A 24,171-nucleotide genomic window follows, 5' to 3' on the forward strand; every position below is an offset into this window, starting at 1 on the left:
TCTTGCCATCGACAAGTTCAAATCTTCGAGGTCACGTCATATACGTTAAAGGAGAATGAAACCCTTAAAACCAGCTGAATCCATATCAAAGAGAAAAATCAAAGAAACATATTGTTGAAAGTTTGAGGAAGATTGAATGAATAATAAGAAAGTTATGAGCATTTGAATATTGAGATCACTAATGCCATGTAGATCCTCCCATTGGCAATGCGACCAAGATCTGTGATGTCACACACGTACAACTCCCTCATTACTTTAGTACTTATTTCACTTATATTCTCACTTTTATAGAGTCTATCACAAGGTGAGGTGTTCTCTTTATGAGAGGACAAGTACAGAGGTTTCACAAGATTATATCATTGATGAATCGTTTGTCATATGATTAGAATGAGCAAAAAATATGTTTTGGGGTATATTTTCAGTGTCCAAAAGGGGAGAGTTGTTCATCAATGACATCAATGATCTTGGTCGCATTGCCAATGGGAGGATCTCCATAGCATTAGTGATCTCGACATTCAAATGCTCATAACTCTTCTATTGCTAGTCCTATTTTACTCAAACTTTTGTTGATCTTATTCTTTGATTTTTCTGCTTTCACAAAAGCTAACTTGCTCCAAGGGTTTCATTCTCCTTTAAAGAAGAACGATCTAGACCCGACATATACGCAAATGCGTTTTTAGTATAACAGGGTGATAGTGAATGACTGAAATAGCCTCCCCCAAGAAGTTCGACTCAGGCTTCATCGATGTATTCAAATTAAGATTAATAAGTTTGGGTGGTCTGAGTGTTTTAATCTTCAATGATTAAAACCGTCTCTACCCTCAAGCTTTTGCTTTTGTATAATAACACATCGTATGGAGATGGATGACTGTAAATTCAGATGAAGAGATCGAGGTCAACAGGATTGCCTCACCTCGTAACATGATGATGTTATTCCTCACCAATTTATGGGGAGGAATAAAATTTCAAATTTAAGTTATGGCTGTTTTAAAATCAATCAATCAATCAAAACTCCCGATCAAAACTAACTTGTCTGTTGATAGACTGAAGATACAATGAATGAAACCCATTTTCATTTTTTGAGTAAATGACATTTCATTGATTTCTAAATTCACAATACATGAAAGATGCTTTTCACAAATGAAAAATAAAGTAAAATTCTAATAACTTTTTAATCTAATGGATTTTCCTCAAAGCTTCACTAATATTTGTTTTTTCTGCTATTTTTACAATAAACTTTTGGTGAACTTCCCATCGAGTCATCGTCAGTTGATCAAGGGCGATTTTTTTCGGACAAAAAGTTGAGGGCGAAGTGCAAATGAGATGGACTGCGTCTCGGTGAGAATAACTGATAGGAAAATGCGAAATATCTCGTTCTTTTAGCAGTTACCGCCGCATTTTTCGAGTTTTATTTAGTAAGTGTTGATGACATTTAAATAATTGGTGCGTGAGGTTTATGAATGGTTGATATATTATTGTACAAAGCGTGATTTTTGTGTGTGAGTGACTTTGGATTTGCTTTTTGACTCGCCTCAGTCAACTCGCGGAGACTTGGTCTTGGTCCATCGACCACCCACGGGCACGGTACTGTGCCGTGTCTACATGTACTATGTGCAATTTCTTATGCGTGGAAAATGAACAGGTGATATCACAATTCCTTGATGCGGTATCCGAATAATGCAATGGCGCATGAGCAAATCACTTGTTGCAGCAAGTATGTCGTGCAGCTGTATGGTAGTGGATGGTTGTCGATTCATTGATTGTCCTCTTTTCACATTCTTTTTCATGACGTTGATTCCCACATCATCACATGTCATGGCACATGATCACGATGACACTCAGTGACGATCAAAAGACAAAGTTTACTCTAACTATTAGTATTGACTATTCTAGTAATGTTGCTTTGGCAAAAAATAATGAGGAAGAAGAAGCCTGTCGTCAATCGTCCTGCAAATGGACAGGCTAATTATAATATAATATTTAAAAAATGAGATGTTTGCTTGCATTTATTTTGTGCTCAATATAATTATTTTAACTTTCTTTGACTAAGAAAGAGCTGTATACTATTTTTAAAAGTAATTCTGCATTATAAATATAAGTTTCAAAATAGACTCCATGACCATGGAATACAAAAAAGGTCAAAATATTACTTTTGAATATTTGTTTTGTTTCTAAATCCTTGCAGGAATTATGGATGACAATGAATTCAGTGCAAGCATGGATTCAGAAAGTGAAGATGATGGGATCTTGCAAGATGGCATGGAAGCTCAAATAGTAGGAGATGAATTTTCAACAGTAAGGAACTCTGATGCACATCCATGTAATGATGGGGAGACTGAAAGAATTAGTCAAAGGACTGAGGAGGAAGAAGAAGAGATGGATTATACATCAGGAAATGAATATCAAGAAGATGTAGGAGAGGCATCTGTCAGGGAAGGAGATACGTTTTACAGTTGCCATGAAGACTTTCACCAAATGAGTGGATTTTCTGATAGGGGAAGTTGGGGGGTTGAAGGAGGGGGTCCACGTAGCCCTGTAGGCTCCCCGCCCGAGAGCCCAGAAATGGCAAACAGTGGTAGTGAGACGGCAGAGTTTGATGACACTACTCCATCAGAGACTGATACTTCTGTCAGGTTACAGAGTGAAAGACTAGAGCGAGAAGGAGAAGAGGAGGAATACAGCAGTTTTGTGCACGCAACACCAGCTAGTCCCATGACAAGTTCAGCAGAGAGTGCGGATGAAAATTACCCGTCAACTACTCAAGAAAGCGAGGCACTAGAGTTTTCTGAGAGTAGAGATGATGAATCCGACATGTTTGATAGGGGAGGGGACGATAAATCTGATACTTTTGAAAGGGAAAGAGAGGATGAACGACCATCTTCTAGTGCTGATGTTGCAGACTCTAGTGAGGAGATTGAGGAAACCGTTAAATCACCGACTGTGCCTTCCTATGCGCAGGACAATTTCCCTTATGATCAAAGGACAGGAGTTAGTACAACTTCAGGTACTGAACAATCTGCCCAAGAGCCTGAGGAAGATGAAGTAGGAGAAAAGTATCAAGATACAGAGCAGTTATTCCCAGTAGATGGTAAGAAATTAGAACTTCCTTGTGTGGAAGATGATGGTAATGAATATAACCAAGGTGACCAAAGTACTGAGGATGTTGATACAAGAACTCAGAAGGATGATGATATCTTACAGCAAGATCAAGGTGATCAGGAGCAAGGAGTGCACAGTGATATTAAAAAAGGTGACACTTTTGACAATGACGATGATCATTTAGATTTGACAGTGCCAACAGAGACGGCAAAAATATCCAGGAAGTACGGTGACCGTTCAGACGCAGCAGTGGTCGAGGTGCATCACATAGAGGATCATGGCGATGAGCTCGACTTTGAGGAGGATGTTGATGACCATGCGCAGCCTGATCACCAGTTACATTCAGGAGAGCCGGCAGATGAAGAGGAGGAGGAGGAGAAGAAAGATTCTGTTGTTGAAGAGGAAAAAGTGGATAATAAGCAAAAGAATACAGAAAATGAAGATTCAGAAGGGGATGGAGAGGTGAAGGATGACGACGATGATGGTGAATGTAATGAAGGTGAAGAAGGAGAAGATGGGGAATTAGATGTAAGTACATTAAGTAGCTCTCAATGTTATTTTTCATGCTCATTGTAAAATTCTTTATGTTATGTTTCAATTAGATTCTGTAATACATGTATATTACAAATGTTTATCTTCAAGACAACCTGGACTTTCCTTTAAATTCAGTATGTGGGTATTTATTTAGATTTTAAAAAAAGAACCCAGACAAATAGTTTGAAGTCACTAGTTTGAAGCCTTGAAAGTCAGGTGTACTCAGGGTTGTGATAAAAAACGTTTTTTATTAAAAAAAACAAATAAAACGTTTTTTATTGTTTTAAAACGTTTTAAATCGTTTTAAAACGTTTTTTTCCAACGAATGATGCAATTTTCCGTAAATCAATTAAACTATACAGTCTGATTTATGTTTTAAATGCATTTTTGGAGTAAGTAAGAGATGACTACAATTTTTGTTACTGAATTTCTAACAGATAAGTTCATATTTTCCCAAAAATGACTAAATCATGGAAATTGAATGCCTAAAAAAAGAACACTAAATTAGGTTGACATTTTATAAGTTTATTCCTCAAACATGTACATATACATGTAGTCTCTGGGTATTTGGGAGTCATGTCAATCTAGGGGAGGGGGGAGAATTTGCACAATGGACGAAAATGACATAATCTATGAGGCTCCAATATGCTTTATTTCATTTGAGTCAATTATGCCAATGTTTAATAGTTAAATCTAGAAATATAGCCCTTGAACTGCTCATTTTTTTTAATTGAAAAATTTTGATCAAATGCATATTACAAAAAAAATCAGTATAAGAATTAAGATGTTTTTAAAATTTGCTATACTGTTTTTTTTTATTGTTTCTTATGTACATTTACAGTTTTTTTTACTATTTTAATTGTTTTTTTTAACTGAAATTATTGGCAACAATTTTAAATCATTAACAAAATGTACAAATAATGAAACAGATACAAATTTTGGCAAGAATTCACAATTGGCTTTTCACGTTTTTGAGCAATTCTAGGTCTGACATGCACTTGTTGTGTAATACTGCATTCTCATGCATGCATCCTCAAAATAGTCTGGAATGATTATAGTGTGGCCCTGTCGTGCTTATGGATTTATCATTGAAATTTTCAGGGAGTCATTGATTAACTCTTTAAACTTGGGGGATCAATTTGACCCCCCTCCTCGACAAATTTGTCACTACGCCGTGGTGCGAAATACTTTGACCGCGCCGCTCACTGACTTTTTGCTTTCAAGTCTTGTGCATCTTTTGAGACCAATTTTGTGACGCCCGGGTACGCGGTTTTGAAATCACGCAACATTTTGTAAGTGCATGTGCAGCATGTCAGACCCGAAATTGCTCAAAAATGTGCTCCGTGTTGAAAGTCTATATGCAAATTATGTTTTTCAACTAAAAATCATAAATGTATGATTATTTTTACTTTTGGTTTAAATGGATTTATTTTATGCTATTTATGATTGCAAAAGGGTCCCTGACTAAGTTCATTTGAAAAAACAATAAAACAAAAGTTTCAAAAACAAAGAAATACATAAGAGTTTCAAAAAAAATAAAATTGATACTGCCACCAGAAATTAGCATTCTACTAGCTACGTAAATTGAGTTAAAGGCAAAAACATACACAGAAAAACTAATTTAGGTCAAATTTCATACGCTTATTTGCATTTAAAATAAAAAAATATAAATTATCAATTTTTGGGAAAATTTTACTATGCAGTCTTGAAGATTACATCCGGCTCTACGCGCGTGCAAATTTTTGCGGTGATTGTGCAATCAGCGGCCGAGATCTGGGGGGGGGGTCATATTAACCCCCCCAGTATATTCCGGTCTGAAATAGCCCAGTTAAGATAGGGTTAACTTAAGGTCCCCTTGGATTGTTAGGATTAAGGTTTGCTAGCTGACTATCTTATTCTGTTTAAATTACTTTTTTTCATCTATACAAAGCGCAAAGTTTCACGTGCATTCGTGTGTACTTCAAGAGTACAACGTCAGTTTTACAGTCTACATTGTATTTGTTTGTATATAGGCTTGTGCAACACTTCCATTTCATTTAAGTACTACTATTACATGTAGTATACATGTATTTGAGCTTATTTTAAACAGTGTTTCTTTCCCTGTCCAAAAAGTGAGCCCAACACTCAGATATAGACTATTAATATGGAATGATGTGCACAATTGAACAGGGAGAAAAGAAACATGATAAAGTGATGGAGAAAGGGAGAATAAAGGGGGAAAGAGAAAGAGTTTTTATTAGTTATAACTTAAAAGAAAATAGTACACCACTTCAGAAATAAAAGTATTTTAAAAATTAATCTAAAATCACATCCATGCAAATTTACAACACACAAGCCTATGCGGTGTTTTAAAACACGTTTTTTTTGTAAAAAAAACGGGTGTTTTAAAACGCGTTTTAAAACATGTTTTAAAACACACCGTTTAAAACGTGCCAACCCTGGGTGTACTGTATCATAAAATAGGCAAATTACAATTTGTAGACCTCAAAAGTGACATGAAAACAATGAACTAAATGTATTACATATATACAACGTACCTAAGAATTTAGAAAATGAATTAAGGGAATAAAAGAATTTGATCAGTGAGACATGAACAGATTTTTTTATTTTGAGTGATGAGGTATTTGAATATTCAAATATTCGGTACCAGGAATCCATAAAAGTTTAAAGGGAATAAGACCCTGATATTAATTTTCTTAAAATTTTGGTAACGTGTGTATGTCAAAAATACTTAGTACATGTAATTAGTTTTCTCTTCGACCTTCGTACCAAAAAAAAATATATATCTAAAATCTTTGGAAAGAAAGATCTGAACAATCTCCACATACAGTATCACTGTCAATGACACAATATGGTGTTTAAGTAAGAATATGAACAAATGACCAATTATTCTCAAAATTAATTCATGCATGAAGAGTTAGAATGAGTTCTGACAGTCAAAACATTTAATTGCCATTCAAATGACTGCAATTGCAATTCAAATTGCAATTTTGTCAACCCTTCTACATGTACTTTCCCCAAGATATTGAAATTCTGCATTTCACATCTCTACATCCATATAATGCACCATTTTCCACATTTCTTGAAAGTATATGTATTTGATTTCGTTGGAAATTGCCAAGAAAATTAAGTATATACCTTTCTTTCTTGGTTCTGAAGTCTGAAAGATTGATTGCTGTTAAGGTTACATGTACACTCTTAACATCAACATTGGACTTACATTGTAAAAGCCGTATCTGGTGAAGCAAACAAAAATTTGCCATTCTTGTCGATTTTAATACATTTCATACCAATGGATAATCCAAGAATAAGTGATAGGATCATTGATTTTGAACTTATTTACATGTACGTGGACATGCTTTTGAGCTATTTTATTGACTTGAAAAAAAATCTATACATGTATAAGCAATCAGAATGGAGACAAGACAAGTTAAATGAAATGCTGCTTTATCCACAATGCCCTATTTTATGAAGTCATGTTGAAGCTGATACATGGTTTATTTTTTTTAATTTTTTTTTTGGGGGGGGGGTGAAGGAGCCCGAAAGCATAGAATACATTTAAGTGGGAAAAATTAGTCTGTCATAAAAAAAACAAAGAAAAAAAAAGTAGTGCTGTTTTGAATGATATGCATTCAAATGTTGACTTTCTATACAATATGTGATCTGGGCCCCGTCTTTCAAAGAGTTGCGATTGATCCGATCGATTGCAACTATGGACGGCCAGCAACATCAACATAGATTATGCATGTTTGTTCAAAATATTTTCTAGCTATGATGTATATACATGCATTCATCATTTTCTTGAAAATTCACTGTGCTTCTCTTTGGTTACAAAGGACATTGTGCAAATTCCCTGTAGAAAAAATTATGACCCTGGTGGATTTCCATAGAGTTACAATTGATTGGATCAATTGTACCTCTTTGTAAGATGGGGCCCTGAACAGACATGTTTATAGAAAGTTGTGTACTTCTTAAGTTTAAGCCATTGCAGCCTTGACATGTGCCTGTAATCCTTGCTTATTACTATTCTTATAACTTTTCTAATTGTTTCTTTTGAAGGATGATGACATGGAAGAGGGAGAAGTCAAAGACCCTGTTGAGAAAAAGAAACCAGAGGTTCGTCCCATTTGTCGTTTCTATACAAGAGGACAATGCTTCTGGGGTAATAGCTGTCGATTCATACACCCGGGCATCAATGATAAGGGTGAGTATTACATGTAGGGCTACTTGATACAACAAAATGAAAATATTGTGATATAGAATTGAATACATGTAGGTGGGTCTATGATATATTGCCTAAAACGATATTGAGAATGATTTAGGTTTTAACCCGTTTCATTCATAAAATCTGCCTTGATATAAATAATGATAATAAAAGTAATGTGACTTTAAGCACTACATGTAAATCCACTCTGTAGAGTATTCAAGGCATATAGAGAGCAAAGAACTTTTAAAAAGAGTTTTGAGAAGATTTTAGAAGATATACTATGAACCTGGTAATGAAAGGATCATATAAATGTTATACCTCACCAACTTATCTTGGGACAGTAAGTTTTTCTTTATGAGTGAATAAAAAAAAATCTGTTTAGGTTCTTTACTTTTCAAGTGAATCTGTTCCATATGCTAGTTTTAATTGAAAGAAGAGATATATATATGAACATACCATGGCTAAGCTTAACCATGACCCTGCTTGACAATTATTATAACCACATGTGTCCTGACATGGATTTACATGGTTTTGCCATATTGTGTGGCCCCCCACACCTACATGTAGGTCCCTAGTGAGTATATGATCCAAATAAAAAAGACTTGTGAATAACAATTACGGAAGGCAGAAAGGATGCAAGGTTCAGATGAAAAATGTTCTGTAAAAGCCAAGTTTTAAAATAAGGACAAAGCAGGCACAGATTTTCTTCTAGTTATTCAAATCTACTGTCCCTATCCCTTCTTCAATGTTTTATTAAAACTTCCTATTATTAGAATAACAAAACAATATCATTAACTTACAGATATCATCAAAATTTTCATGAAAATTATGTCAAGGAAATCTTATTTTTATTGTTAGTTGTGCTATGTGAAAGAGATAAATACAGTATATTTACAATATTTACTAGCATATGATATTAACAAAGGCTTCAACATTAGAACTATGATTTTTGAATGCTTAATGCTATCAGCAGATGTATTTACACCCATGACGTCCACTTCTTGAAGATGAAATAGTTTGTTTTCTGATTTCTCCGACTAGGCAACTACTCACTGATTGACAGGAGAGAACTTCACAATGCCCAGGCTGTGTTACTGGGTCAGCCCATTGAACCCCCATCACCCCCTCCCAAGGAAGACCTACCTCCCCCTCCCCCAGAGGTAAGAAACTACTAATATCCTATCCATTTTGATGTGCTACATGTATATTAGCAGGGTTTCCAGCCCATTAGGGAAGTCAGGATCCTGGTCTGGAGTAACCCTTAGTGCATACCTCACACTTAATGCATACCTCACACTTAATCTCAGAAGTTGGACCAGTTTCAGCATTTCAGGGCTAAATGCAAAATTTTTGCACTGGCAGTTTTACTGTAATGTTACAGTTGTACTGTAAGGTTGCATGAAACCAACTGAGAGATGTAGATTAATGTTCATGAAAAAAAAAACCACCAACAGCACATTTTTGGATGCAAATGTATTTAATAGGAAGGACTGTAAAGCCTGTCACACTACACAATCCATCTACAATGCAATTATTGAACGAATCACATTTACTTTAAATATTAAAGTTCCAAGAAGTAAAATTAATTTATTTGAAATTCAGCATATTGCTAAAAATACTTGAATAAGAATTCTGCTTTGCTTCGACCCTTGTGGTCAGATTAAAGTCCTACTCAGATTAATGTCGCATCTGATGATGATGTCATTGCGATTTAGGATTGAATTCGCTTTTATTCCTACAGGGAGGCCCAAAATGGACTGGAATTTCAATTTCAGTATTCATACCACTGTTCAAAAATTTGATCGTTAAAGATTTTTTAGGTTGGAATGTTCAAACCAAATGCAATTACACTTTCTTTGAAAATTGGATTGCAATGGATTGTGTAGTGTGCGCCAGGCTTGACTATTTCTTGTTGCAGAATTTTGAATGAATTGTCATTGGTTTTTATAGGAAGAAGAAGAGTTTCTGCCCCCGCCCCCGGAGGAACCTCGTCAAGAGAGTGCTTGGGAGAGGGGCCTCAGACATGCCAGAGAGGTGAGAATAAAATCTAAAAAATATTTTCTATAATTGAAATAATTATATCTGAGTCATAGCATTTATTTAAAATATCATCTTAACATTTCTGGTAAAATGACGGTTATGCTAACTGGCAGGGAATGAGGGACAGCCTCCAAAACTGTCGAACATTCACATTTCACATATTTTCATCCATGAACAAATTTTCAAAATTTAAATTGTCCAAAATTTATGGAAGTATTTTGATTTGGTGATAAACTACAAAGGAAATGAAGAATATTCTCTTCTTCCTTGACTGAGGAAGATTTTCTGGAATTTCAGTTTGTCAAAGAGGATATGATGGCATTCTGGTTAAGCCAACAAATGTTTGTCAATCTCAATCTTAAAGTCATTAAATTGTTTTTTTTTGTGCCAAGTTATAATCCAAGAATAAGTCAAACAATCATTGATTTTGAACTTATTTGACATATAATGGCTAATTTTTTCCCACAGACTACATGTAAACATTTATTTTAGTAGTCTAACATCAACTGAAATTTCCAGGAATCAATCTATCAGAGTCAAGAAAGAAGAGAATATTCTTCTTTTTTTTGGTTTCCAGCTACTGTACATGTAATGAAAAATACTTTAAAGGAAATAGGGACAGAAAATAAGTATTTCATGTATGTGAAATGTTAAAGGAGAATGCAACCTTTAAAACAATATAGCTTGTGTGAAAACAGAAAAATCAAAGAAACACATCAACGAAAGTTTGAGAAAAATCGGACAAATAATGAGAAGGTTATGAGCATTTAAATATTGCGATCACTAATGCTATGGAGATCCTCACATTGGCAATGCGACAAAGATGTGTGATGTCACTTGTGAACAACTCTCCCCATTACTTTAGTATATGTTTCACTTAAAGGGATGGTCTGGACTGAAAGTATTTATAGCTTAATAAATAGAGTAGAATTCACTGAGCAAAATGCCGAAAATTTTATTAAAATCGGATAACAAAATAAAAAAGTTATTGAATTTTAAAATTTAGCAATATCTTGTGAAAACAGTCGTCATGAATATTCATTAGGTGGGCTGATGATGTCACATCCCTACTTAATCTTTTGTATTTTATTATATGAATTTACGTTTATTCAAATTTTTTCCTCCAAGAACTAGAAAAATTGTATTGACAACTGATTTAGTACATTTGATATTATTGCTGCAACTTATTTTATTATAATGGAGACATATTATTCACGCAAGTGTGAAATAATGAAAAAAAATATGATTTTATGTAATAATATAAGAAAACGGAAAGTGGGGATGTGACATCAGCCCACCTAATGAATATTCATGATGACTGTTTTCACAAAATATTGCTAAACTTTAAACTTCAATAACTTTATTATTTGTAATCCGATTTTGATGAAATTTTTGGCATTTTGCTCAGTAAATTATACTCTATGTATTAAGATATAAATATTTTTAGCCCGGACCATCCCTTTAAATTGCCTCTTATCACATCTATCAGTAGATCATGTGTTCATTCTATAGAACGGCATGTAATACAGATTTTTAAAGAATACATCATGGATAAAGAGTTTGTATCACCATAAGAAAAAGCAAAAAGAGACATTTTGGGGGTATTTTATAGTCCATCAAAGGGAAAGTTGTTCACATGTGACATCACACATCCTTGTCGCATTGCCAATTGGAGGATCTCCTTTCTTATTGTTTGTCTGATTTTTCTAAAACTTACGTTGATCTGTTTCTTTGATTTTTCTGTTTCGACACAAGCCTACTTATTCCAAAGGTTTCATTCCCCTTTAATTTCAGCAACATTTTGAAAATTTTTTCCCCATACATTCAAACGGTTGACAAAATGGTTATGCTTTTAATGGTCGTTATAACTGCATTTTAAAATTACAACCCTTCTGAAAAATTTGCCAGTATTTTAATGTTATCATGAAGGAAAAGAATGGTTTCCAATGATATACTATGATATGTGATATACATGTATGGCTGATTATTTTTTTTTTCTTTTCAATAGAATGGTTGTGTTTGGTATATGAAAGTAATACCGAAAATAAAAGATGAATGTTAATCATAACTTTCAGGCCCACATTCAAGATGGTTTTAATTGTACGATGGTACAATGCCACAGATTATACAGATTTCTTTGTAGTATTGCACTTCATTCAAACATTAATTTAGTGCCCTTTGCCTAAAGCGGCATATATGTTAACAAGGATGTTGAGGAGGGTACGCAATCATGTACGCATATCTGCATACATGTAGTCAATGGTTTTGTGCCATGGTACAATTGAAACCACCCTTGTGAATTCTGGCCTTAAATACGGAATGATTTTGCAAATGTTTCATGGAACATGAACTTATCCGTGCTCTTTGTTATATTGCTTACTTTATAACATATTTTTCCTAGCTTCGGAAGAAAGCCATGGAGCTCAAAGAAAAGGGGATTCTACCCGAAGAACAGAAGACCATAGGGGACATGATTGATGAAGAAAATGATTTTGACAAGGAAAATGAATTCTTCCCAGAAAAGGGGGACATTGATGATCCATACATGTAAGTTAATATAGCATACATGTATATGGTTCAAAAGCTAAAGCAATGCAGTTGCAGCATTGATTATTTTTTGAGAAAGTTGTTATTAGTCAAAGTGAATTTTCACCATGTCATCTGAGATCGAGATCAAATTCATTTACTTTAACCTAACTTTGTAAAATCATTAAATCTAAACTGAAAAATTTGATACTGAAGATTGCTTACACTGATAAGTATAGGTGGGAAAGTGTGTTATTTTTGCTTGGAAAAAGACCCAATATCCGACTGGAAGGCCATGCCTATTTTATTTTGCCAATTTCTCAGCAATTACACGATTTAAATCCGACACATTTGGCATGCATTTTGTATTTATACGTACACAATTGTTAATATATTTTTTATTAGATTATCAATGTACCAAATCATTCAAATCAAGGCTTAGAATATTCTTTTCCACAATCACTGGTTTCAGGGCATAGAATATTTTAAGATTCTTAGTTGACTCGTACTTTTCATTCATACATAGTTACATATCATGTTGGATTTCTGTATAAATGAAGTTTATGATCGTTTCCACATCTGGAATTTATGTTTAACACTTCGTTCCACTTCTTCCTTTCTATCAGGCAAGGTGAAGTATACCCACAAGAGCAATACCCCTATCCAGTGCCCCCTGAACATTACGAGAGAAATTTAAACTTCAGGGAGCAGCAACCTTCCCCACCTCGACAGGTCTATAGAGTTCAACAAGATGTGAGTATTCTAGATTGAGCATTTATTAGGCATGGGAATATCTTGACTTTTTGAAAAGTCACCAATCCAAAATAGAATATCACTCTTTCCACTATTCAAATATCTGTCATTGTCAATCTACCCTTTTTACCCCAGAAACATAGTTAAAGATGTTTAGTTCAAAACCCTGGTTGTGTTTATTCAAGTTATCCTTATACATTTTGCCTTTGTCATTATGTATGTATCTCCACAATAGTTCAATGATCCAAGGAGGAGGATGATGAATCAAGGAAGACAGCGCAATGACTGGCAGCAGAATAGCTTCAACCGTAACCGCCAGCAACAGCAGTTCAGAGGCCAACGCCCCCAACAGCAGCAGCAGCAACCCCCTTTCCGTCGTGGGAGAAGCCCGGGTGGCTTTGGGGACAAACGCCGGGACGAGCGTCCAGGAGCCATGAGGAACGTGCCCAGAAGGGACAAGCTGGGGATGAGGGCGGGTGATGGTGGTCTGACCACTGGAAAGGCTGGCAAGGACAAGGCAGCAGATTCATGGCAGGATCCATGGGCAAGGAATAAGTCACCTGGAAGGAAAGGCAGATCTACCTTGGGAAGTGGGCGTCGTCCAAGATCAAGATCAAACTCATCAGCATCTTACAGTGACCGATCCTAGTAAGTTTTCATCATTGTGTCATGGATCACAATAAATTTTAACAAACAATTTTACTATTTTTATTGTGGCATTTGACATCAATAATATACATTTTGCAACATGTTTTAGATTTGACAAAATGGAATCAATAATTAATGATACAGTGAAACCTATCAGAAGAAACCACTTACGACAGACAAGAGAATTGGTCTCTCTATACCCAGGAAGCAAAGAAGTTTACTGTCATTCTGAGATATAGAAACCACATTTGATTTGATTTATTGATATTGGTCTACTTAGCATCCCTAGGGTGGATCACTCAAGTAATCTCGTGCTTAAGGATTTGAAGTGGCTGCTTGACATAGCAGCAATTCTAAATTTGAAAAACTTGTTCAAAAGCTTGTCATGTGTGGACTGAAGTGAAAGAGAATTGAAATCAATCATTAACTTGGTTCCTAAACTGTTATTGACTAAGAATATTTATTCCTGACATAGCATCTAAATTCTTCTAATTTATATATATATATATATTGACATACTGTGTTTCTTCCTATCCAGTTCCTCCAGATCCCGATCCAGATCTGACTCTAGGTCCAGGTCACGTTCATACTCTTCCCGCAGCCGAAGCTCCTCCAGGAGCTCTTATAGTGGTTCTTCCCGGTCCAGGTCCAGATCCAAATCTCCTGGCTCCCAGTCATACTCCAGCTTCTCGTCACGCAGCAGGAGCAGGTCACCACCCCCTAAGGTTAAAGGAAAGATAGCGGCACCAAAGCCCATAGCAAAGCCAGGGGCGCCACAACAGATAGCCAGAGTTGGGGTGAAGCCTCCTGTCAAAGCCCCTGCTAAACCAATACCGTGAGTTTATACCCCACTCAATAAAGTTGGCAGGGGATTTACAGGGTGATAGGTCAGTCTATTGTGAATTGTTGCCATTGAAAATCTTCCTCAAATTTGGCACACACAAGTATAAGATGGTGATGTGAAAGACATCTCCTTAGCTTATCATGGAATGGCATAATTTTTTTTTTTTTGGGGGGGGGGTTGGTTACAGATCTAAACTAGTTCCTCATTTTGAGCAGAAATGTTTGTCAAATTTTGCACACACATTGATATAATGATGAAGATGTGCAAAGGACACATTTTTTATGCATCTTAAACTTTGTTACCAAGTTCATGACATTTTATTTCAGCAAATTAAGGGAACTTGCATATCCAAAAATTTGTCACATTTTTGGTAGTCATGAAATTTGGCTTGAATTGGTTTAATAATGCAGAGGCGTAAGATCGATCTTAGGGTGAAGGTATGCATGGCATGCTTTTCAAATGTGCCAAACACTGTGGTGCAGTTATATGGCTTATTAGCTTGGGGCAAACTAGAATTTGATTATTCAGATATGAACCCAATGGAAAACATATCCTTGCCTGATATAATCAAAATGCAATATGCCCCTTTACAACTCTGGATTATGATTTACATTTTGAATTTTTTTTGCCTCAGATCATCCAAACCAACACAGTCTCAACAGCAGAGAAGTCAGGCCCCACTTCAGGGTCGGCCGCCTGGTTCCAAAGTAGTGGCTGGACGCCCAGTGGTAGCTAAACAACCTGTCAGTAGGCCTCCAGGTGGTCAGCCAGGAGTCCGGAAACCTGTAGGACCTGGTGCACCTCCACCCAAGGCTGCCCCAGCCAAGGGATCAGATAAACAGGTATGCCCTAGCAGATCTGCTCTAAAGAGGGGCTTCATCAAGAGATATTTCATTTGAAGTCATGGTGATTTAACATTGTTTTTTAAGCTGTGTAGTCTTTGAAGAACTGTGTAATATTTCTGGCCAGCTACTTAAAAAAAGTAAATTTGATGAAAATTGCCACTATATGAATGTTAATATGAAATAATTATATCAAGAAATGGTATGCGGTATCCACAGTCTCATAGTACATCTTTTCTTGTTTTTTTTTTTTGGAAGAGAGGAAATGTTGTTATTTCTTACCAGATGCTACACTCTTTAGAGTAGGAAATCCATTAAGCAATTTTATATTTTCACCATATCACAATTTTTTATTTTATTTTATTAGAATGTGAATTCCTATTTGTTTTAAACAGTCATATATCCTTTGTCTACATTGTTCTATTTCACAGCAACTAATGAAGAGCAAATCTGCTTTCCCGAAGCCAGTACCAATGAATCGTAGATCTCGCTCCAGAACCAGATCAGAGAGTCTAAGCAGCATCAGCAGTCGATCAAGCTATAGCAGCTACAGCAGGTCCAGGTCTCGCTCCCGCTCTAGGTCTTATTCTGGCTCTTCTTCATCCTCTCGCTCCCGCTCGAGATCAAGATCTAGGTCGTTGACCAGATCTAGGCCTGGAGCATCTAGGCCTGGAGCATCAAGGCCAGGACAACCTCGGCCTGGTCAAGTTAGACCAGGACAAGTTAAGCCAGGACAACCAAGACCGGGACCACCCAGGCCAGGACCACCCAGGCCAGGTCAACCCAGGCCAGGGCAACCAAGATCAGGACCACCCAGACCTGGAATGGAAAGATCAGGACCACCTCGATCAGTACCACATAGACAAGAGGCTATTAGGCAAGCACCATCTAGGCCAGGTGTGTCCAGACCAGCGTTAGCAAGATCGGGAAGTGGAACAGCTTCAGGAAGACCGCCACCACGTCGCTCAAGATCTTACTCGGGCTCCCGATCCCGCTCCAGAAGCAGTTCTATCAGTAGTAGGTCATCCGTATCTAGTGCAGACTCTGAAAACATGTATGCCAATCTGGCTAGCCCAGTATCCTCCGCAAGTTCTGCAGATACACCTCCAGCTCCAAAACGTGGAACAAAAGCTACTAAAGGGTCCTCCAAACTACCATCAGCTGTATCCTCCACTATCAAGTCCAAACCTCAATTAAAGCAAGACAGGATGACCAAACCTCCATCAAAATCTTCACCTCAAACTATGCGTGTAGCAGCACCCAAGAAAGTTACAAAGGTACCCGTTGGTAAGGCTACCCCTGATAGGTCAGCAGCTGCAGCAGCAGGAAAGGTGCAATCCCGGGCTGTACCTGTTGGAAAGTCAATGCCGAAGTCATCATCTGGAGAGCGACCAAGCAGTAGCACAAAGGTACAGAGTGCTCAGAGACCAAGCAGCACTACAGCGCAACAGGCAAAGACAAAACCTTCGAAAGGAACAGAAGGCAAGATGGGAGAAAGACCAGCAGATCAGAAGTAAGTATTGTAGTTTTCAAGTTTGCTGAAATATCATTTTAACTTGGGTCACATATTTGTATTTTCCCATATCTCATTATTGTATAACCCAAACCAACAGGGTTTTTTTATCCCCTGCTCAAACCTGTGATTGGCTTGCAACCATCTTACACTACCAAACGCCGATCAACAAGCTTTTTTAAAGTCCAGTGCATGTTTTGGTCCCAAGTTTATGAAGATCGGACAAGGGGTCATGGAGGTCACTGCTCATATTGTAATCACTTTGGCCAAATGAAACATCTATCTTGTCATTGACAGCTAACAAGTGGGTCATGATTTTGTGCCTCTGTCTGATCATCCACTTCAATTGAGTTCTTCATGATAAAAGTGAAATTGAAGATATATTGCAGTAACATGTAGATCACATAAAGGATACAAAGTCTAAAATTACTTCAAGAATCAAATATTATTGCTAATTAAATTGTTTATTATTGACATTATTTTGACAGAATGAGAGAACGTGGACCTCCTGTAACCATCTCTAGCAGCAGCAGCAGACCAACCTCTAATCAGTCAGGCATTTTGAAGCATGCTGCTCGTAAAGAGATCAAACTCAATCTCATAAGCAAGGTATGGTCATAGGCATAGCGTCAGTGTTGCTGCTATGTTTGGGAGGGGGGATGTTTCACAAGACATCAAACTTTTGTAGAACTGAACCACAAATTTTGATGCATTTATTTGTTTATGCCATGTTCAGAAATTTGGGACAGACGTAAATACTGGGTTAAATTTTCACAACAAATGTTGCCATTAATTATCAAATATTGATATATTTTTTATTTTCCAAGTAAGTTTCAACATCTTTCATATAAAATAACTTTATTTGCAAAGTACTTTATTTTCAGAACAAAATGTAAAGAAGGCCATTAACATTATTTATAATTGAGTTCAATTTTGTTGAAAGTGTTGATAAAAAGGCAAGGAGATGTTATAAAATGAAAAAGTGAGACCTTTTATTAATCTTCAAATGAATTATATCTTGCAGATTATGTTATCTTCATTTTATGTAGAATTTTGATTTATCTTGATGTACAAATCATTAGGACTATTTTGAATGAGATTTATTAGTGATTAATTACAAGCTGCAAAAATAAAAATATATGACTGTTTCTCATAAATGCAGCCTTCAGATGAAAGTAAGAAACGACCTGCAGACCCTTCTGTTAGTACAAGACCAGAAAAGAAATCCAAGACAGCTCCTGAGAGAGGTAAGTCTTAGTTCTGACAACCAGTTCTGGGTTCCATAACACAAAGGTCAGCGATTAATCGTACGCTTGATTTCTATGATTGATTGTTCATTGTAGCCAAGGGAATAAATCGTAGAAAAATGTTCTACGATCATTGCTAAGCTTTGTGTTACAGAGTCCAGGTGTGAAAATTTCATGGATAAAACATGCATCCAGTAGCGGATCCAGGATTTTGAAATAGAGTGGTGCATATAGCAAATTTGAAAATAGAGAAACACAATTTCCTTAGATTTAGCTTATTACTATGTATGTTTAATGGGCACCTCTCAAAACATAGAGAGGGTGTATGCCCCTTAACATACCTTGTTGTGGGCGTAAAGTTTTACCTAAAAAAACTTGTTTGCCTTGTACCCTTTCCTGGATCCACCATGTGTATATACTGGTGTTGTCATCCAGACAAGAGATAACAATGTTCAGGGTTCATATTTCGCGGTGGCACTTACATCCTGCATCAATACATTGATGCAATTCTCTCCACTCAACCCAAGTGAGGTAAATGGGTACCTGGCAGAATTTATTCCTTGAAATACTAGAGCTACCTTATTGACAGCTCTGCCAAAAATGGGGTAATAATTGAGGAATGTCAGACACGAGAACTATTACTATTGTTATCATGTGTTTTGAAATCACAGTATTCATGAGAAAATGAACTCTCTTCAATAAAAGATAGTGATATTTTTATGCCTCTGTCCAACAAAGAAGGTCTCTCTCTTCTATCTCTCCTCTCTTTGCTCTCCACTGCTCATCTCTTGCTCTCTCCTCTGTTTGTCTGTCTGTCTCTATCTTTCCCTTATTAATTTCATTATTCACTCTGTGTTCCTTACAGATCATAAGGTAGGATCATCCACTGTCAAGCAGCAGGCTACATCATCTACCGATGTCAAGCATTCTAAGGTGACCAGCTCTGATCGCAAACGAGCATCGTCTCCACCATCCTCCAAGTCTCAGCCACCATCAAAGGCTCTGAAGCCTGCCCTCAAGCCTGCCCTCAAACCAGCCCTCAAACCGGCAGCCAAACCAGCTCCCAAACCAGCTCCCAAACCAGCTCCCAAACCAGCTCCCAAACCAGCCGCCAAACCAGCCACTAAACCAGCTGCCAAGAAGGAATCCATTTCCAGGAGAGAAGAGATCCTGAAGCAACTCCAGGCTGTCGAAGACCTCATCAGGAAGAAGAAATCCAAGATGAAGTAAAGCTCATCTCCTTTCTCTTTCCTTGTGCTCTTCTCTCCCTGTTCATCCTGAATTCTGTATTAACTACATGTATCAATATTCTCAATCATATACCGATTGGCATGATTTGAGCAGGGCGATAGCTGTTACTATTAACCTACTAAAAATTAATTGGTATATAAAACACTGACTGCAATTTTATTTCCGGCAATAGTAAAAGCCACTGCCCGCAATAATCAAGTGACTTTGGGGGCGACGGTTTTTACTAAAGCCCTCTTGAGTGGTCAATATTTTTATACTAATCTCCTATGAAAATACATGTACATCTTGCAGCCTCTTTCACAAACTGAAATGTGACTGCAAGTTGCACTCAAATTCCCAATTGCAAACAATATATATACTACATTACTGCTTTGGTCAGAATGAGTTCACTGACAAGCATCATTACTGCTTTACAATTTACGATCTTACACAATCCGTATGCTCTATGCATTGATATAATTAAAGCATAAATCACACATTACTCTGTGAATTTACCTCCAATACATATTAATGACAAGTCATCCCAAATGTATTGTTACTAGAGTGTTTATTTACTCGCCATTGTGCAGTCTGTCAATTTGAATATATTTTACTGTGTTTTGATACCACAGTGTGGTCAATCTTGTTCACTTCTTCAGCATTTGTATAACATGTCTGGCTAAGATTTTTTTTTTTAAATCATGACCAAAGTATTGGCAAATCGATAAGTCTCGCTGTACCTTCTTAATTGCATTTTGCAAGTTCTGCAGAATTAAGGAATTACATAAATGTAGGATTATTAGGGGTGCAGTGTAGAACATATGGAAGGGGTCATTTGCTTGTGTGTCTATTAAGAAAAAAATGGTTATCTAGATAGACTTGTCATGCAGTCATGCTGCTGTTATTTTGATAACTCTTCTAAAAAGCCAGAGATTTTTGGATATCTTATTCTTGACATTTTATTTGTCTTTACAGTTTAAGAACTTCCAGGTCCGTTCTCCATTCTACAATTCTACAATTAATTTTAGATTAAATTTATGAATAAATGCCTATTTACTCTGCTGTGTAATAAAGAAAGATGTGTGAAATAATTGGATTTGAAACAACAATAGTTTTTTTTCTAGAATATATTATTCATGAAACTTCCTTTAATCACTAATTACTGATTAAAACATGTTTGTCGAATAGCTCTAATGTTTATCAATTAAAAGAAAAAACCCAAACATTAAGCAGTCATATGTGCATAAAATGTACAACCAAGTATGTATGTGTAGGTATTTCTTGTATTTTTTGCTATTTCTTTTTGAAAGAGAAGGCTGCTGAAAAGAAAATTTAGCAGTGTAAATAAGAATATTTGCAGAAGTAATGCTAAATCATTTGGTTTTCTTTTTTTTTCTTCACGAAATGCTCGTTACAAGTAATTTTTTTCTTGATATGTCACATTTTAGACAGTATTTTCTGTCAATCACGAAAACTTATTGGTAGATTTCTTAAGCAATATTTCTTAGACAATGTTCTTAGTTGATGTATTAAATCAAGAATTAACCAATTTTATTAAACATAATTAGAAGAGAAATTCCAAGATGTTCAGCAACACTTGCAGTGTACATTTGAAATATGTGTACATATTATTAGATCTTCTCGATACATGTAGCTGCAGTTTTTCAAAAGCTGTCTTGCTTTAGACTTTTTGTGTCATTAACTTGTGCATACCACTTTGAATGCAATCATGTTATGCTAATGGCATGTGTGTTAGCTTGGGAAAAATATTTTCTGAACTGGATCTATTTTCTCCCTAGTTTGTTTGAGCCAATGACACTATATATTGTTGAACCCAGAAGCAATTTTCAGTGGTAAGGCCCATGAAGTCTTTTGCAACTTTTGAGCTTTAAAAAAAAGGTGGTAGGGCTAGTGTATGTCCTAAAGCTGTTATGGTATGGATATAAAGTATTAAAAAAATACAAATGTATTATTGGATGTATTATGTGATTTTACTTTAAAATTTATTTTGGTTGGGATCCATAACAGATATAACTGCTGTTTATTTCTAAAGGTAGCTCCATTTTATTTCTTTAAGGTATAAACCATTTCTCACTCATGGAATGGGCCAAACATTTCATGATATTGTTTTCAGCTTTCTGATAATCTATGTATTCAGCTTTCTGATAAAGTATCCTCAAAGATAAAATACCAATTGTCAAAGTGATTCAATGGATGAATGCAATTTGATGGTCTCTACTTTTGTAAGATTTGACTGTTAAAATGAATGATTCACAATTATACATGGTTTAACAGTGAGTTTCTTGTGTGAAATATGATTTCCATAGTGATATACACTAGGTACATTACTACACTTTGCGATACTGCAGTCGAGGTAACGGGAAATTTACTTACCAGTGAAGTTATCAAGTACTCTGAATTGATCAGTTTTGTGACGAACTTAATAAGTGAATATTATCAGTTGAATACCGGTACTGACCAAAGTCATGTACATGTTTAACTATAGTTTCTTGATTTTTCAGGGACATGTATCTTAGGCATTGCCTTGATGCTATTATTGGTGAAGGGCTGTGTGTCATTTACTTTGTATATGCTGCAAGTTTGTCAAAGACCAGTCTTACTGAAAGAAGTTTTCATCATGGTATAATAATCAGTGTAGATTTGATTTGAAATGAAAGTACATGAAGCATTAACACTTGTTAACTTTAAACTGATTTTGATACCACAATTGTGTAGTGCTATAATGCTGTAAAAGTAATGCCTAGTACAAAATATAGTTATTTGAGTTCATTGATGCATCGTGGTTATGTACAATGTAAATAAAATCTATGGTGTTAGACTGTATCTTTAAGTGTTAGAAATAAACCATGGAGTTTGATTAGACACCAAATAGTAATGATATATATCAAATCAAATAACACTAATGGGTGTTGAACTAACACCATAATTTCAACACTGGTGTAAAATACTTGGTGTGGTCTTCTTATTAACACCAACTGATAATACTTTTCCATACCACTGTTTTTACTAACCCTGTGCCAAGGCTCCACACTAACCTTTTTTCTTGTGGCCCGATCAGTCCACCAAAATCATCCACTTTATATTTTTGGTGGCCCTGAAACAATAGACAACATTACAATTTATCAATATGTTGGTAGCCTGACGGGGCATCAAGTGTGGATTTTTGCAAAATTTTGGTGGCCCTACTCTCAATTTAGGTTGCCCCGGGCCACTGCTAATGTCGAGTCCTGTCTGTGCTGTTCCTTATTTTTTGCAGTATTTTATCCTTCTTTATTACAGGTTTCATGAAAAATTCTCCCTTTTGTATTATAGTCATAGATGCCTATCGCAGAAAATTCGAAATATCGTTTTCCAGCCAAAATACTTTAACATGGTTTGCATCCTTGTTATTGCATCTTTAGTCCAATGTTATTGTAATGGTTTGTCATTGCAATGTAATCAGTGATTTTATAGAGGGAATTTTGTCTCTTTAGATTTTCACTAACCACCAGGCGAATCAGTATGTTTTTGATGTCTTTAAGAATGTCTTGTTTGTTATTATGCATTGTTGTGATTCACCTGTTATTTTATGAAATTGAAGAAATGAAAATGAATGAAGTCATGCAATCTTGCTGGTATAAATTGTACACTGTATTATAATGATGATATTGCAGGCATCTATGGACACAATGTATGAATAAATGTTCCTTCACTTTTGAGAGAAAAGAAAAGAAGTCTTCAAGGTGTGCTCATTCATTTGTTTGCTCTGTATCCTTCCTGCCCTGATCAGTAGAATTTAGGGCCCCGTCTTACAAAGAGTTACAATTGATCCGATCAACCACAACTATGGAAAGCCAGCAACGTCAAAATGCATGATGGTTCAAAATATTTTCTAGATGTGATGTATAATCATACATTCATTGTTTTCTTAAAAATTCAGTGTGCTTATCTTTGTTTATACAGGATATTGTGCAAATTTCCTGTAGAAAAAAAATTATGACATTGATGGATTTCCATACAGTTGTGGTTGATTGGATAAATTGTAACTCTTTGTAAGACAGGGCCCAGAAGTGACAAATAAGCCAGTTCGTAGTTCCACTCTGCGCACGATCAGAAGATTCTGCGCATGATCAGAGGAAGGTCATTTGTACAAAAGTGACATGGTTTAAAATTTAATGAGATAAGCACCATCCTTGATGTCTTGATCTTTCATATATTCTTTTGAATTGTGCCTTTCATTTACATCCACAACAATGCGTCCACGAACGACTGGTATTTCAGTTTGCCAAGTACATTGTACAACATGCTATAATATGCATTCAAAGTAGAAATGCAACAAATACCTTCATAGAGCGTTCAATGGTGTGCTATTCTAGTCACGTTGTCTTCAATTTCTTCATCCTGCTATGTAAGGCATCCTTACATAATATCTTGCTTTGAAATCTGCCTATCTCAATGAAAGAAATGAAAGGTAATTTGACCAAAATTGTCCATGAAGTAACTACGAACTGGTCTTTAGACATCAATCTTGATACTGTTACATAAAACAAACAATGATATAATTAAGCACTACTGTAAGTCGTTGACAAACCATGTACAAAAAGTTACACTCGGTTGAAAAATATTATTTTTTGTGTACGTTTCCTTGTATTACACCCCAAGGTTTAATCTAAGTGCGTCATTTATTG

General features: G+C 35.9%; 1 protein-coding gene across 2 annotated transcripts; it reads left to right on the forward strand.

Moving 5' to 3' along the window:
- The first annotated feature begins 1,269 nt into the window (after positions 1 to 1,269).
- On the forward strand, positions 1,270 to 23,217 carry LOC129253916 (zinc finger CCCH domain-containing protein 18-like). Of its 2 annotated transcripts, none has more exons than XM_054892350.2 (14): positions 1,270 to 1,415; positions 2,186 to 3,627; positions 7,693 to 7,837; positions 8,882 to 9,000; positions 9,791 to 9,874; positions 12,282 to 12,427; positions 13,033 to 13,159; positions 13,395 to 13,807; positions 14,346 to 14,642; positions 15,286 to 15,493; positions 15,925 to 17,006; positions 17,495 to 17,615; positions 18,169 to 18,253; positions 19,119 to 23,217. In XM_054892350.2, the coding sequence occupies exons 2-14, from the start codon at positions 2,191 to 2,193 to the stop codon at positions 19,481 to 19,483; spliced, it is 4,629 nt and encodes a 1,542-aa protein (XP_054748325.2). In that variant the 5' UTR covers positions 1,270 to 1,415; positions 2,186 to 2,190; the 3' UTR covers positions 19,484 to 23,217. The 2 variants fall into 2 exon arrangements, with proteins under 2 accessions (XP_054748325.2, XP_063951314.1); XM_064095244.1 differs by having other exon boundaries at positions 1,317 to 1,642.
- The last annotated feature ends 954 nt before the right edge of the window (positions 23,218 to 24,171 follow it).

This window comes from Lytechinus pictus, chromosome 2, assembly GCF_037042905.1.
Source record: "Lytechinus pictus isolate F3 Inbred chromosome 2, Lp3.0, whole genome shotgun sequence".
NCBI classification, from domain to species: Eukaryota; Metazoa; Echinodermata; class Echinoidea; order Temnopleuroida; family Toxopneustidae; genus Lytechinus; species Lytechinus pictus.

Excerpts from the sequence above, each read along its gene's own strand:
- LOC129253916 (XM_054892350.2), top strand. The coding sequence starts at position 2,191 with ATGGATGACAATGAATTCAGTGCAAGCATGGATTCAGAAAGTGAAGAT. Across the intron at positions 9,001-9,790 it reads TACCTCCCCCTCCCCCAGAG|GAAGAAGAAGAGTTTCTGCC; the intron begins GTAAGAAACTAC and ends TGGTTTTTATAG. Across the intron at positions 18,254-19,118 it reads CAAGACAGCTCCTGAGAGAG|ATCATAAGGTAGGATCATCC; the intron begins GTAAGTCTTAGT and ends TGTTCCTTACAG.